Source organism: Alosa pseudoharengus, unplaced genomic scaffold (assembly GCF_046254945.1).
Source record: "Alosa pseudoharengus isolate Yale_2024_CS ecotype anadromous, Long Island Sound unplaced genomic scaffold, YU_APseudo_1.1 YU_APseudo_1.1_scf_12, whole genome shotgun sequence".
NCBI lineage: Eukaryota > Metazoa > Chordata > Actinopteri > Clupeiformes > Clupeidae > Alosa > Alosa pseudoharengus.
This window is the reverse complement of record NW_027468587.1, coordinates 39,405,370-39,419,467: the sequence shown is the minus strand read 5'-3', so window position 1 is coordinate 39,419,467 and position 14,098 is coordinate 39,405,370. Positions and strand designations below refer to the sequence as shown.

At 38.4% G+C, this 14,098-nt stretch overlaps 1 protein-coding gene across 1 annotated transcript in view; it reads left to right on the top strand.

Moving 5' to 3' along the window:
• Positions 1–542: 542 nt before the first annotated feature.
• The window catches only part of kirrel3l (kirre like nephrin family adhesion molecule 3, like), a 50,749-nt gene continuing 37,193 nt past the window's right edge, over positions 543–14,098 (top strand). Inside the window, exon 1 of the mRNA XM_076281323.1 lies at positions 543–600. Within this exon, the coding sequence (XP_076137438.1) occupies positions 543–600 (58 nt within the window). The remainder of the gene's footprint in view (positions 601–14,098) is intronic.

Sequence of the window (14,098 nt, the reverse complement as noted above, 5' to 3'; positions counted from 1 at the left end):
TACATTGCGCCGATATAAATTTCAGTGTCCACCACTCTAGTTCATCCAAAACAAACTAGAAAAGGGACTGCTAAATACCGGAATTATCCTTTAATGAACTACAGAGCTAGTGAGCGCTGCGAATATCCCGCTCCTTGCTCAGGTGGCTGTTCACTCGGCCGCTCCTCCGCTCAAATTCGCTTCAGGTCGCTCCGCTCAATTTCGCTCCCCGCTCCACTTAAAATCCTCCCGCTCCAGTGAAATCACTCCACGCTCGCTTCAATCAAAAAGAGGGAGAAATAATCTACAAGCTGAATTGTCACCTTAAACAGAAAACTTAAATACCAAAGAACTAAGAGCAATGGCAATATATTTCACTCATGTCTGGTCAAAGAAAGCATCCGAGTGGGGCTAAAAAAAGAAAGTGAAAGGATCTAAAGGATATAAGAAGATTAGAATTACTAAAGAAGACACCAAAATTAACAAATATGTGGAGTGCTTCCACAAATCCACAAACTAGCCAGCCTGCTGAGGATGCCCCCCCCACCTCACCACCACTAGCCATGACTAGCCAGACTTTGCAGACACAACTGATGCTGATCGAGAAGTGGAAGAGCCAAGGTACCAGTTCACAATCACAAGTTTGCATATTGGTTCTGTTGCTTTGGACATCAAAGCGCTGATGTGTTAGTGCATGTGCCTTCGAGTGTTCGTGTGCGTGTCATGTGCGTCTAGGCCAGAGTTTCTCAAACTATGGGCCGCGGAGCCGCAGAGTGAAATTATGCCCGGTGCTTCATCTGATAATTTGCTGTGCAAATGATCAAAGAACTGCGGATCGACATAAAAAGAAAACAAACGTTTTTGCAATCAGGAGGAAATACTTTGGTGTCATCAAACATAGAGGCATGCAATTAAGTGGTGGTATGAGCGTTCATTCAATGCATGCGTGTGCGCGTCTGCACGAAAGAAACTGAAACCACTCGATAACGTTGGTAGCAAAGCTCTGCTTCAACCTGTTGGAAGGATATTTAATTATGTAACTAATGACATTTAATAGAATGATGTGGATTCTTGCAACTTCCATAAAAACAGAGCAGAAACTATTTAATACACTATCTAGCATTGAGTATAGTATAGGGCAATTCCATAGAAAATTGTCACATCCATAACGCCAGTGAAATGCCTTGGCATTTGTATGATGTGAAGGATAACATTCATTTTTTGTGCATTTTTTCTCATGTACATTCTTCAGCCAAAAATAGCAAATGCTCAAATTTCATGAAATCATTCACATCATACCATACCATCACATTTTATTGGCGTTATGGATGTTACAAAAAACATAATTTTCCATGGAATTGCCCTATAGTCAAATTTGAATATAACGTAGCCAAAAGCTATTAATTAGTCTTCCTGTTAAATATCTCCAGATCAGTGATTTATGCCTATGCTCCACCATTTACCATATACAAAAGCTGGTATTGTGTTTCCTGAATCCTTTGAATGTCATTGAAAAGCATGTCAATATTTTTCTTTTTGCCAACCAGTATATGATGCTTGCATGAGGGAAACAACCCAAAACAATGGCACCCATATAATTGCTGTTGTTTTGAGAAGTATTTCTCATGCAAGCATCATACTTCAACATACTACAATTATGTTTTACATCAGTAAAGCAGTCCTCTGGTGTGCATAACAATATGTATAACATGTATAATAATATAGCATAACAATAATAATTGTGATAATAATAATCATAATGATAATTTGAAGGTCTGCCATGACCGGGCCTCAGATCAAAGAAGTTTGAGAAAGGTTGGTCTAGGGCCTCCTCCTGGCACATAGCCCCGGGCCTCACAACTCTTTAATACGGCACTGCTCGTGGTGTGAGCTGTATTGGAGCGAAATTAGAGCGGAACAGAGCAACCACTCCAGGTTCTAAATGAAAAAGCGCTTCGCGCTCCAACAAAATTCCATCCAGTCTGGTCCTCGCGCTCCGCTCACTAGCTCTGATACACTACGGCACTCTATTGTATATATCTACGGGACTTAAGTCAGTGTAAACTGTATTTTAAGTGTGCTTTATAAATAAATTGTACTTACTTGCTTTGGATTGTCCAATTAAGTGCAGATATTTTTATCAATGTCTGTCTTATTTCTTAACCTTTTATCTTTTTACTACATACCTGATTGATAAAACAGATGGAGGTGGTCTAGAACATGGCACCATGTCCATTGATATGCAAATGAAGGTGACACATCGACTGAACCAGGGGTTCATTATCCTCTGGTGGCCCCCAGTGGCTACTCACAGCTAACTGAAATTAGGCATAGGCAGTCCTGATGGGCCCCCAAGATCCTGGGTCCTCATGCATATATTCCAGACTTTTCAAGTGGCCTCTCCCCCTTGCGGCCCTGGTAATCAGTCCCACTTTTACCCCCAGTTTGACGCCCCTGGGCCATGCACAACCTATATGAAAATTCAAAATAGACAACATATAGGAAAATTTAATTCCTAGGTAAATCAGTAATTTCCAAAACTAGTACTCATTTGCATATTTAGTGATGTCATACCTATAAATACACATGTATTACAAATACAAATATAATATGTTTGATGGATGACCCATTATATGACAAGGTCACAAGCCATAGACCCACCAGAAAAATAGGATCAAGTAGGCTATTTCCCATCATCATGTTATATCTTGCAATTATGACCAGCAGGTTGTCAGTTATCCTTTCTCCAATCTACCAGCAGCTGTTCTAACAACAACTGAAATGTTTATTACCCCCCAAAGCAGCTCATACTGCAAATGTTTCCCATCACTAATGCATGGTCAACAAGCAACTATGTAATTGTGTCAGCATATGGACCATTATCCATTGCCTCTAAGGGAATCCTTCCAAACACCAGCATTTGAGAACATTATGAAAGTGTTATTCACAAGTGTATATTTAGTAGATATAATGATTTAAAAAAAAAATAGAACACATATGTCAAAGACAAATCATTTCAAATCAAAGACACTGTGCTGTAAGTGTCACTAGATGACTTTTGGTTTGCTCTTCAGTACACCAGATAATTTCATCAGGGCTTTTTGCTTTACAGATTAGTAATATGACAGATTAAATATGGATTAAAAGCGATACTGATGACAGGGATCAAATTACTGCACTACTGGAATTCTGGTCTGACATAAACTGAGCTTTAGTCACTTAAATAATTCATCACCATCTGAGCATGTTTTTCCACTGGCTCATGACCCATTTATAATAATTCCTCTCATCCAATATGCACATTATAGAATCTCTCTCTTTGCAGAGAATTTCAAGCATGAACCACCAAATCAGTGTGCTTTGCTTAATGACACTTTGTTCTTTGAATTGTGTTTAAACATCTTTCTTTTTTAGATATATGCAATGCAATTACAGTAAAAATGGTATTGCAGTGGGCGATGGGTAATGGTATTGCAGTGAGCGTGAATTGGTTACTCGTGCTGAAATATAGGCCCACATGTAGGCATATGAAAGGAGCACTCCAACAATGTTCACTTTGAAGCTTTAATGCTGGCTACTACAAAAAGGGATGGTTGTACTCTTGCTTTCCATCCATGTCTGTTCACTACTCTCTCCTGCTGTTCTACCTCCATGCAACAATATCTCCTGCCTCAATAGGCCTTAAGCATTCTTTCTATTCCATTGTACCAAACAACACAAAGAATAGAGAGTGTAGTTTTGAAAGAATTTTGAATGGACTGGTGCAAAGGCTTGCCTGCATGTCGTGGACCTGCATTACCATAGGCTAGCTTTACTGGCCTTTAACCACAAGAGCTCCAACCACATTGTGCAAGGTTAAGTAAATTATAGAATTATGATGACTCAAAAGGTTTAAACAGGAAAAAACGTGTTAATTACATCTCATTGACATAGCCTCTGTATGCCGTGTGAGATAGAATACCAATGTCATGATGATTAGCCATTCACAATGGGAAATACTGGCTCTGCTTGGGCTGCTGCCAATAATTTGAACTATTTTGCACCTCTCACAGAGATATTTTTTTCTGGAGACAATGAATAGAATGTGAAGAATAGTAGCCTACTTTCAAATGACACCAAAATATTTAGTGAAGTTAAGAAGTGAAGAAATAAACTATTACAAAATGGATAAAATAAGGGAAGAATAGGCTACCCTACTTTCAAATGACACCAAAATAACTAGTGAAGTTAAGAAGTGAAGAAATAAATAATTACAAAATAGATAAAATAAAATAAGAACAGATAGTAAATAAAGCTGTATGATTTAAAAATAAATAGAACATATGAAAATGACTGAAGTTAAAAACTTTAGGTACTGAAGGAAGAAGACATGAATCTATTCGATTCTTCTTCACTGACTTCTCTTTACCTCTTTCTTACCATCTATTCTCCCTCTGCCAGAAAGCTGGGAACTCTTCCACATGTTGCCTGTCTGGGTTGTAGATGGGCAACAAGGGGGTGGAGCAAGCATAAATGGATAAAAGGTTCATTATTCTCTTCGCTCCACAGGACTTTCCTCTTTATGTCAGTAAGAAAAGAGGTTTCTAAAGCAACGAGGTAAGGTCTCTTCATGCCGTGTGAACTGACAGCTTGTTTGGACATTTGTTCCTGAAAGTGGTTAGGTCAGTGTGTGAGAGAGAAGAACTAAAAGAAAAAAGATAGAGAGACAGCAGAGGGACTAGATTCGGATTGGGATTGGTCTAATGGAGTTCCTAATCAAATGCAGTTATCTCTCTACCCTTTTTACCATATTTGACAGTTATTGAGTGAGAAATGGGTGAATGTGCAATTTACCATGTGACGTATGGACAAGCAAGTTATAGAAATTATTGTGGGCACTAGTGCATAGCCTCTCATTGAACTTGGCTCTCAAGTGATATACTGTGTTGCTTGATAACAGGAGATGCTGAGACTCAGTTTGAAACAACTTTTTGGGTGGAGGATAAACAAACAAAAATCAGAATAAACTGTTGAAAACACTGTATAACTGCTGTATAAACAGGCAATATGGCACTCTTGATTGTGAATTTGGTAAAGGATACATGCTGTAGGCCGAATGACAACAGTGTGCATATCCTCAACAACCCCACAATCATGAATGCCATATTGCTGAAGTATTTTGTGAGGCTGACTTTGGGTTGTTTGTAGGGACCTTCTCCACAGTATCACATAATTGTGATAATATTTCAAGCCCTGGCTTAAGGTAGTGATTTACACATAGCCAGCTTGCCCAAAAGCTATTGCTATATGCTATTTCAATGTAAATCCATATTCTGGTCTTACTCAAAACTACTCTGATTAACATTGTTTTGGTCCCGAACGAAAGTTTACACTGGTTATCATCCAAAAATAGACCCTAGGTTGTTCTTAGACCGGAGTTGTCCTTTATCTTACAGTCCTGCAAGACCACTCAGATCCCCAGGCTCTGGCCTCCTAGCTGTTCCAAAGATGAGAATCAAGGTACAAGGGGTTAGGCAGCGCTTAGTAACAGTGCCCCTGGCTTTTGGAACAGTCCGAGTTGAGAATCACAAGCATTTTAGACCTATTTTTCTTTTTACTAGTTCTTTTCACCTGTAGGCTGAGAGAAAGTGGAATAGAACATTATGTCCAATATTCCAATATGTGGTTTAATGTTCTGCATTTCTCATTAGTGGGTCACTTTGATACTAAAAGTATGATTCTATGTAATGACTGTATGATATCTGTACTGTCCCTGTGTATATCTGTGTGTGTATTTAGAAATAAGCGGGAATATTATGATTCAGTGTAGTCCACGTGAGATGGGATGACCAATACCATCTCCCGTCAGCCTGGAAGGATACTTAAACCCTAACTATTTCCTTGTCTAGTTAGAGCAGCTGATGGATCTTTAGATGAAGTCATGATGTCTCTCCCTTGATGCGCATCATTGTAAATAAACTCTGTTCCTGATTTTTCATACTATTGGTCTGACTGGGTCTCTATTAAATCTATGGTATCAAAATTACCATCAAGGCCTACCTTTTTTTTTACCATATTATGTTACCTTTATTTATTTTTGTTTTATGGAGTATTATTTCTACTCTATCTATTCTTTTCTTTTATATATGTATTTCATTGTCCTTTGTGTTATGATCTATATGTTTTACCATAATTATTCCCTTAGCCTTTTAGCCTGATCTATTTATTTCATGGTTATTTTTTTATGTTTCATCATATTTATATCTTGTCTTTAATATTGTATTTATGTATTTAATAATACTTTTTACTCATTTAGTTTACTTGATTATTATGTTTTATACCATAAGTCATGGTCCCTCCATTTGGAAAGCATCTTGTATCTACATTGCATGAAAGGCGCTATGCAAATAAAACATTATTTTAATAATAGCCTGCAAGCACTGGCAAACTGGGTCAGACTGAATTACTATTTGCATGCATTCTACAGCTTCGTATGCAGCTCAGCCAATCATAACCATAAACCAGAACTATCAGTTACAGTATAATAGTATTTTGAAACTGTTTCTCTTTTATGTTGAGTAAAGTGTATCTTGATCCAATTTAAATAGACTAGGTCTAACCAGTCATGATGGCACCACAAATAACAGGCTAAATACTAGTTCATGTTTTGGCTTCCCCAATTTTGAAAGTCAGGTGTCGCTACTGATCTCATCCGTGCCATATTGCACTTTAGGTATGTACATGTAAGCCTATGTTTGTCTGTAACTTATTTTGCCTGCTTTGGCAAAAGTAGGCTATGGGTGGTGTCTGATTAATAAGGTAAGAACATAATGTGTCAAGCTATTTATTTGTGCAACACTTTGCAAAATATAAAACTTGTTTTTCGACTGAACTTGGTAGCTCCACCTATTTCTTTGGTCACGGGCTGCCAGGCCTTTATGCAGCATTCTCTTTTCTCATACAAAACCTTTTCAGACAGCTGCAGTTCAATCCTTGAAGCACAGCTGCAAGGATTCTCACAAGGAACAAAGTCATCTTTTTAACCCATTCTGAGATCTGCATAGTCTTTCCCAGTCTACTGCAGATTTTTAAAATAGAACTGCTTGCAGGTGAATCTGAACATGTTAGGACATTCTTACCACAACAACACAGTAGCCCAATCTCCTGCTTATAGCCTCACCTTAAACCTTCACTTCACATTTAGTCAGAACGTTTAAACTTCAATCAACTTTTATGACTTGACTGCTTTTAGGCTATTTAAACATATGCATTAAATTATATTTATTTATTTGGCAAACATTGTTATCCAAAGCAGTGTGTGTGTGTGAGTGTGAGTGTGTGAGAGAGAGAGAGAGAGAGAGAGAGAGAGAGAGTGGCGCGCGTATTTCCGTCAATGATAGATTATTTCAAGGGCCAGAGGTCCGAGATCAGGCTACAATTAACACGCGTATCCTACCCTGCTCTCCTTGTCACACCACCACACATCTCGTCAACTCAGCACTGAAAGAGCAAGAAGTTCGATTCTCGGCCAAACCGCATAATTCAACGTTCCACGTTCACCGCGCACTTCAGAACAGATTATTCTTAGAGTGAATCAGTCGACGAAGGGAAAAAATACGAACAGTAGACAGAGGAGCGAGGGGGGATTTCATGGCCATTTTCGCATCTGGTGCAGAAATAGTAGGGTTTTCCGCACTGTAACGCATTGCAGGATGGAGGACTGAAGTGGGAACAACCAGGAGGTATTCTCCGAATAGTTGACAAACCCTACAGCCTGAGAGTGAACTGTTCGAGGAATATAGCCTATTAGAAAATTATAATCGATCGCAATGGCCTGAAAAGTTATAATAGACGGACAAGAAAGCATTAATGGTAGCCCGATGCTAAGAGTTCGTGAATGCCATAGACTGATCATTGCCAGCACCCCACTTGCACTTGCCGCTCGGACAGTCTCTGAATTTCAACGGAGCATACATTTCATTGCTGACTAAGCGGAGTGGAAATTATGAGATTCGGTCTAATTATTTGCCTCTTTGGAACAGGTAAGATATATTCTAGTTAGCTAGTTAGGCTATGATGTTAATATCGCAATAAAAAGCGTAATATCATTGACTGCTCTATGGATTGCGGTAGGCATATCAACATCAACATTTGTTGTGGTGTGTATATCTATAAAAGACGATAGCGCATAGGCCTTTTGTGTGTTCGTAACTTAGAGGGATGTGAACAATAACATGTAAAGCTTGTATTTTGAGTTCCCTTGAAGTTTGCTCTACCACAGCCTGCTCACGAGGACACGGGCAGCCTACGACCTCGCGATTGGTCCCGGTACGGACCGGTAGGATATTTCTATTCTGGTCGCGTTTATCCAAGGCTATTGAAAACAATGAAGAGAGATCCATGCAAAAGACGCGCTCCTGTTTCATTAGCTGATATCCCTCCTTTTTTAGTAAGAACTGCCTCCTGACCTAAAATTAAGATCTATCTTAATTCTTAGAGAATAACAACACTGATTACTAATGGTGCATATATATCTTTTTTTTCCTTAGACCTTATTGTGATTAATTGTAGGCCCAGATTGCGTGAATACAATTAAACCCCCTGCAACAATAAATCAAATAAGGATAATGCAGGCTACAAAAATATTATGTGTAGACTGTCGACTCTTCACATTACAATAGGACAGGCCTACTTGGTGTAAGCTTTTTTTTAATCACCTTTTCAGCGCTGTCATGCAGTTTTTTTTTTGTTTTGTTTCACTGGTGTGGACCACCCTGTTCAGGCCGACACAAGTACTGGCGAACATATCATTATTGATAATAAGGGTCTGTGGATATAAAAAAAAATATGGAGTTTTACCATTGAGTTTGACATTAAGAATTGCTCTTTTGGGTGAGACATAAATAGCCTAGTAGGCTAGAGCGAGATGAAGCTGCCTCATAATTATATTATGTTTTATTGATTCAGTTTTTTTTATTTTTTATTAGCTTAATGTAATAAGAGTTTATTATGAATGCTGTAGCAGCTGATGTGCTAGAAAATGGGATAGCCTATACTGCACCTGGTCATTTCACACACAAAATTCTGCCTTGATGCATTTATTTTCTCTGTCATTGGTTATCTAGCATTGTATGTAGGGTAGGATGTGTGCTGCATTCTTATTATATGTATGTATGTATGTATGTATGTATGTATCATGGGCGTAGGTTTAGGGTGGGACGCTAAGGACTAGTCCCAATCAATATTTTAAGATGACAAAATTGTCCCCACCAATATTTTAGCGAACTCCAATGTGCTATTCGGACCTTTCCGACGGCCAGGACGTCAGTAAAATTTGATTGGCTGAAACCGAAAGGGGGTTATCTGACACGCACAACAGCGTGTGTATAGCCTAGGTCTACTTCACTTTGTGGTGACACTGCCAGAAAAGCGAGAGAGTGTGTTATCAGGGATGTCTACCAATACATAGCCTAACCCAAAAAAAGCCAGTGTAAAACATTTTAATATTCCCTTTGCCCTTAAGCATGCAGATTTTGCCCCCTTTCGTGCTTTGTAGATCAGCTGTGCAAAGAAGATAAGGGACATTCGAAGCTTTTTCATTATGCAGAGTCTAAGTAGGCAAAATAACTAGACATACAAACTGGCAACTGGTGACAGGCTTTTAAATGCAGATTTTACTGTGCTGTTAGCTGTTAAGATATTACCCAGGATATTGTCACAGCTAAACCTAGTTTTTGTAATCTTTCAAGCTAAGTTAGGAGTCATGTTGAATAAGGATGTGCCGCACAGACAGTTGCATATAGCATCGAATAGAAGATACCATGTCACTAACTGTTACAGTAATTGGGCTACCAATCTTGCAGTCTCAATAAACAATGGATCCGAGACATTTTCCTGTTCCTATATTCTGTTTATGTAGGTGCATTTCCATACTCATATAAATGAACATTGCAGACACATCTCTTCTATGATCTCATCCCAGAAAGATATTCTTTGACTTGTTAGTTTTTTGAACATTTATTTTATCTAATGACATAGCAAACATAATGAATTCAATCCACATATCTTTGCTCTTGCAAAACGATTTTCCACTAGCCTAAAACTGTGAGACTGAAAGCTAATTGCGTTCACGTTCTTCTTAAAGTGACAGACTCTCAATTATGATTTTGATGATATTAAAGACAAGTAAAGCCTTATCATTTAAATATCAATATGAATTAAAAAAATATGAAATAGAAACATATGACAACCATCACTTTGTGTGTGTGTGTGTGTGTGTGTGTGTGTGTGTGTGGTGTGTGTGTGTGTGTGGAGGGTCGATCGAATTCTATGATTGCCACTGATGTGAATGATCACCCAAACCAAAGCAAATTTTGAAAAATCGCAAAAGTAGTGAAATCGAACATGTTGTAGATTTTTATTCACATAATTACAGTGCATGAAAATGCACTGTTCCGTTATCCAAAGTCTTCTTCTTCTCAACTATGACTCCCGCCAACTGTTTCCTCTGCCCACAACTGTTTCTAAATAAAAGTTTGTTTTGCATTTTATGTTCATGTTTGCATTTTCATGCACTGGTAATTTCCTCGAAATTACATTTTCTAGTTACTAGGTTGTTGCCTTTTCTATCCGGAAGGTGGCAGTTCAGGATAAGAAATGAAGCAGTTCAAGTTTGGGTAGAAAATATTAAACTAAACAGTAGGAAAACGAGACAAAGAAAAGCAGCATAGCCTACAAGTGCAAACGGAAATGTAATGTGTGAAGTTATTGGAATGGAAATAAATGTATCCACCTTCAACATATTTTTGAAGACATTTTGTTTCAAGTGTGCAACAAATGTAGTCAATTTAGTAAGGGAGTTTGTCAGTTAGTTAGTTAGTCGGTCATAGGGTCGGCTAAGAAAATACTAGGCTACGTTAGCAAAGTTAACTTTGACCAGGCTGGCAGCTAGCATTATTATTATCAAGAGGTGTGCTGCTAACTTGTACCTCCATAATTGCTTTGCATTGAGGTGATACTTCAGACTTCTAACTCCTACGAACTCCTATGGTAGGCAACGGAAATTCCTTACTGCAGACATAGTAGATTGATGCTCCTGTCAACAGGATTGGTCTGGGCGTTGTTTTTAAAAGGTAGCCTAGGCTAAATGTTTCAATCAAAGCAGTGCTTTCTCCTCTGCCTCCTTCACTCATATAGTCAGACCGCACTGTGTCAAATGTCACTATGAAATGCGATTAATCAGCGTTAATTTTTTTAATGTGTTAATATTTCTGTAATTAATTAAGCGAAATTAACGCATTATTTTGACAGCCCTAATAGATCATTACTATCCTCATTAAGCATAGGCTAATGGTAATAATAAACATTAGTATCAACATCAAATATACATATGAAAATAATGAGTTTCATATTAACAAAACCATGAACATCAACATACAAACCATACCTCTGTAAGAAAATGAATTCATTAAATATAAGGTAAACAGATCAGTCTTTAAACATGTCTTGAAAGTCCCCAAACTATTGCAAGAATGCTGAACACTAGGCAATTAATTCCACCAATAAGGAATCCGAAAAGAGTCTTGATTGTGACCTCTTAGCATTAAAGGAAAATTCCGGTTAATTTTTGCTTGATCCTTGTTTATCGAGGTCACTGAGTAGGGCTACTGTGGGTATGAAATCAAATGAAAATAATCGGTTCAACCTAGCTCAAGTTACTGCAGCCAACAGCTAGAGCTGTGAGGCAGCTCAGAGTTCATGCCCCCAAAGTGTAGCACTGTAGCTGCCTGGCAGCTGTAGCTGTTGTCTGCAGCAATTCAAGGTAGGTTGAACCGATTGTTTTCGGGGGGTTTTCCATACTGACAGTACTCGGTGACCCCGAGAAACAGAGACCTATGTGAAAAATCGCCAGAATTCTCATTTAATAGATGATCAACATAGCAGACACTCGACAGAGGACCGCAGTGGACAGTTGAGGATGTAGAGCTGGATCATGGAATTCAAGTAGCAGGGAGCAGATCCTAAGTGTCCTATAGGCCAGAGTGAGGGATTTGATTTTAATTCTACTCTGATATAAAATGAATGGCAGCTGGTCGCCTTGCCTCTGTCTCTTGTACCTTATGTGACCAAGGGGACAGTCAGCAGTGTTGGGATCATTACTCAAAAAAGTAATTATTTACTTACTTCTTTAAATTGTATTGAAAATACTTTACATGTTACTCCTTATGGAAAGTAATGTGTTACTTGTTACTTTACTGCAGAGTTGGTTTATATAGCCAGGGTGCAAAATTCAAAGGCTTAGGCTATGTTGTTAATAATTTCAGGTTCGGCATTGTTCACTTACAGTAAAAGTAGCCTACGTCTACTTTCACTCCTAATTTTGGCACCTTTGCTGAATTTACCTTTAGTTTAGTTTTATTTGACTGTTGTGTATGACTTTAAACAGGGTGTGTGAAGCACTGGGCTTCACTCAGCATGATACTCCAGCTTCTCTAATGCTGATGTTTTGACAAGCATATTTTGTTCTTCCATCGCAAATGACTCCTCTACCTTTCCTGCCTGCATCCTTTCTGTTTTTGTTGTTCAAAAGCCGTTTTATACTACGTCCTTGAAGTCTGCGATTGACAACTTGATTGACAACATTGTGATAAGTAGGCTAATAACTTTGCAGAGTTAACTTGAATGCATACATTTTGAACAAAGTTGTGTAGGCTATGGCACACCAGTTGTAGTCTGCATGAACAGTCCACTAGTGTTTTGATTTGCGAAGGGGAGGTGCGGGCTGAAGCCAACCTGCGGAGAGTGATGCAGGGGAGAGAATGCATGCTCTCCCCTACCCACATCTCTACAATGAAATCATTTATCTAGGCTAATCTATATTTAAAATTCAGTTCAGTTATTCAGTAACTGTAATTAATTACTGAAATTTGAATTGTTACCTTACTTCTTTAGCCTACCCAATTAAGTAATTAAATTACAGGAACGCGTTACTTTGTAACGTCTTACCCCCAAAACTGTCAGTTAGTGTAGCAAAAAGCAAGTATGTTGGCTTTCTCTGTAATGACCCACTGCTTAAAACATTTTTGCTTAGCTCAAGAGATATGTTTTCCTTAACCAAATAATCAGTGTTGATATACACCAATGATAACCCAGATAACTTTCAATCATGTAAAGGTTCTCAGCTACATTACCCCCTCTCCCTTACCTCTCTGTTTGCTTGCCCTTACATTCTAAGCTGTGTGATTGTTCTAAGCTGCTTTTAGTTTGAAGGAATTGGGGTAGGGGTGGGGGAGTGGAGTCCATTTTGATTAGGATTTAAAGAAATCCTCCCAGCAGATTACAGAAAGAGTAGTTTTAAGACATGAACACTGCTTTCTCTTATACACTATAAAGGTTGAAGAGATTTACTAGGTCAGATGGATCACAGACTTATAAAAAGGAACTGTAGAATATGTTTATTACAACGAAAGAGAGGAGAATATATGTCTAAGACCCAAGTGTATCCAGGTACATTGATATGAACAAATTTCAGTGATGACAAATTCAAACATCCAGGGACCCTTTCCCAAAAGCAATATGAATTTATAGTCCACAGAATCCAGCTTACAAATCATTACAGGTTTTTTAACCATTTCTTTAAAAAGCATCAATTCTCATAGATCTATTAGGTACTAGGAGTAGTCAGCTTGTAGTCTACAAGAGAAGGAGTAAATAGGAGTAAAATAGCCTTGGACACCACACAAACACACACACACACTAACCAATAGCCTACTGGTTCTTACCTTCAGGCCACTGATACAGATCACTCACCTTCAGGACTAAGAGACCATGTCAAGTTTTGTGCCTGCATCCACCAGACTCATGAATGTTTGAACACTATTATTTAATTGTTATTTTTGTTATTAAACATGGTGTGGTCAAAAATTCCAGGTACTCTCAAGTGTGAGAAAATACTGCAGGTTTATTCACAACGCCAGGGGCAAGTTAATCTACCAGCAACAGCACATTACAGTAGGCCTATCAAACCCAAAGTTCTTTAGGGCAAGGCCCCATATAATACATGTTAACTTACTTACTTACTTAGCCTGACGAGCCAGACCCACATTAAAATGTAGGGTCTGGGCACTCACCGTTCGCAGCG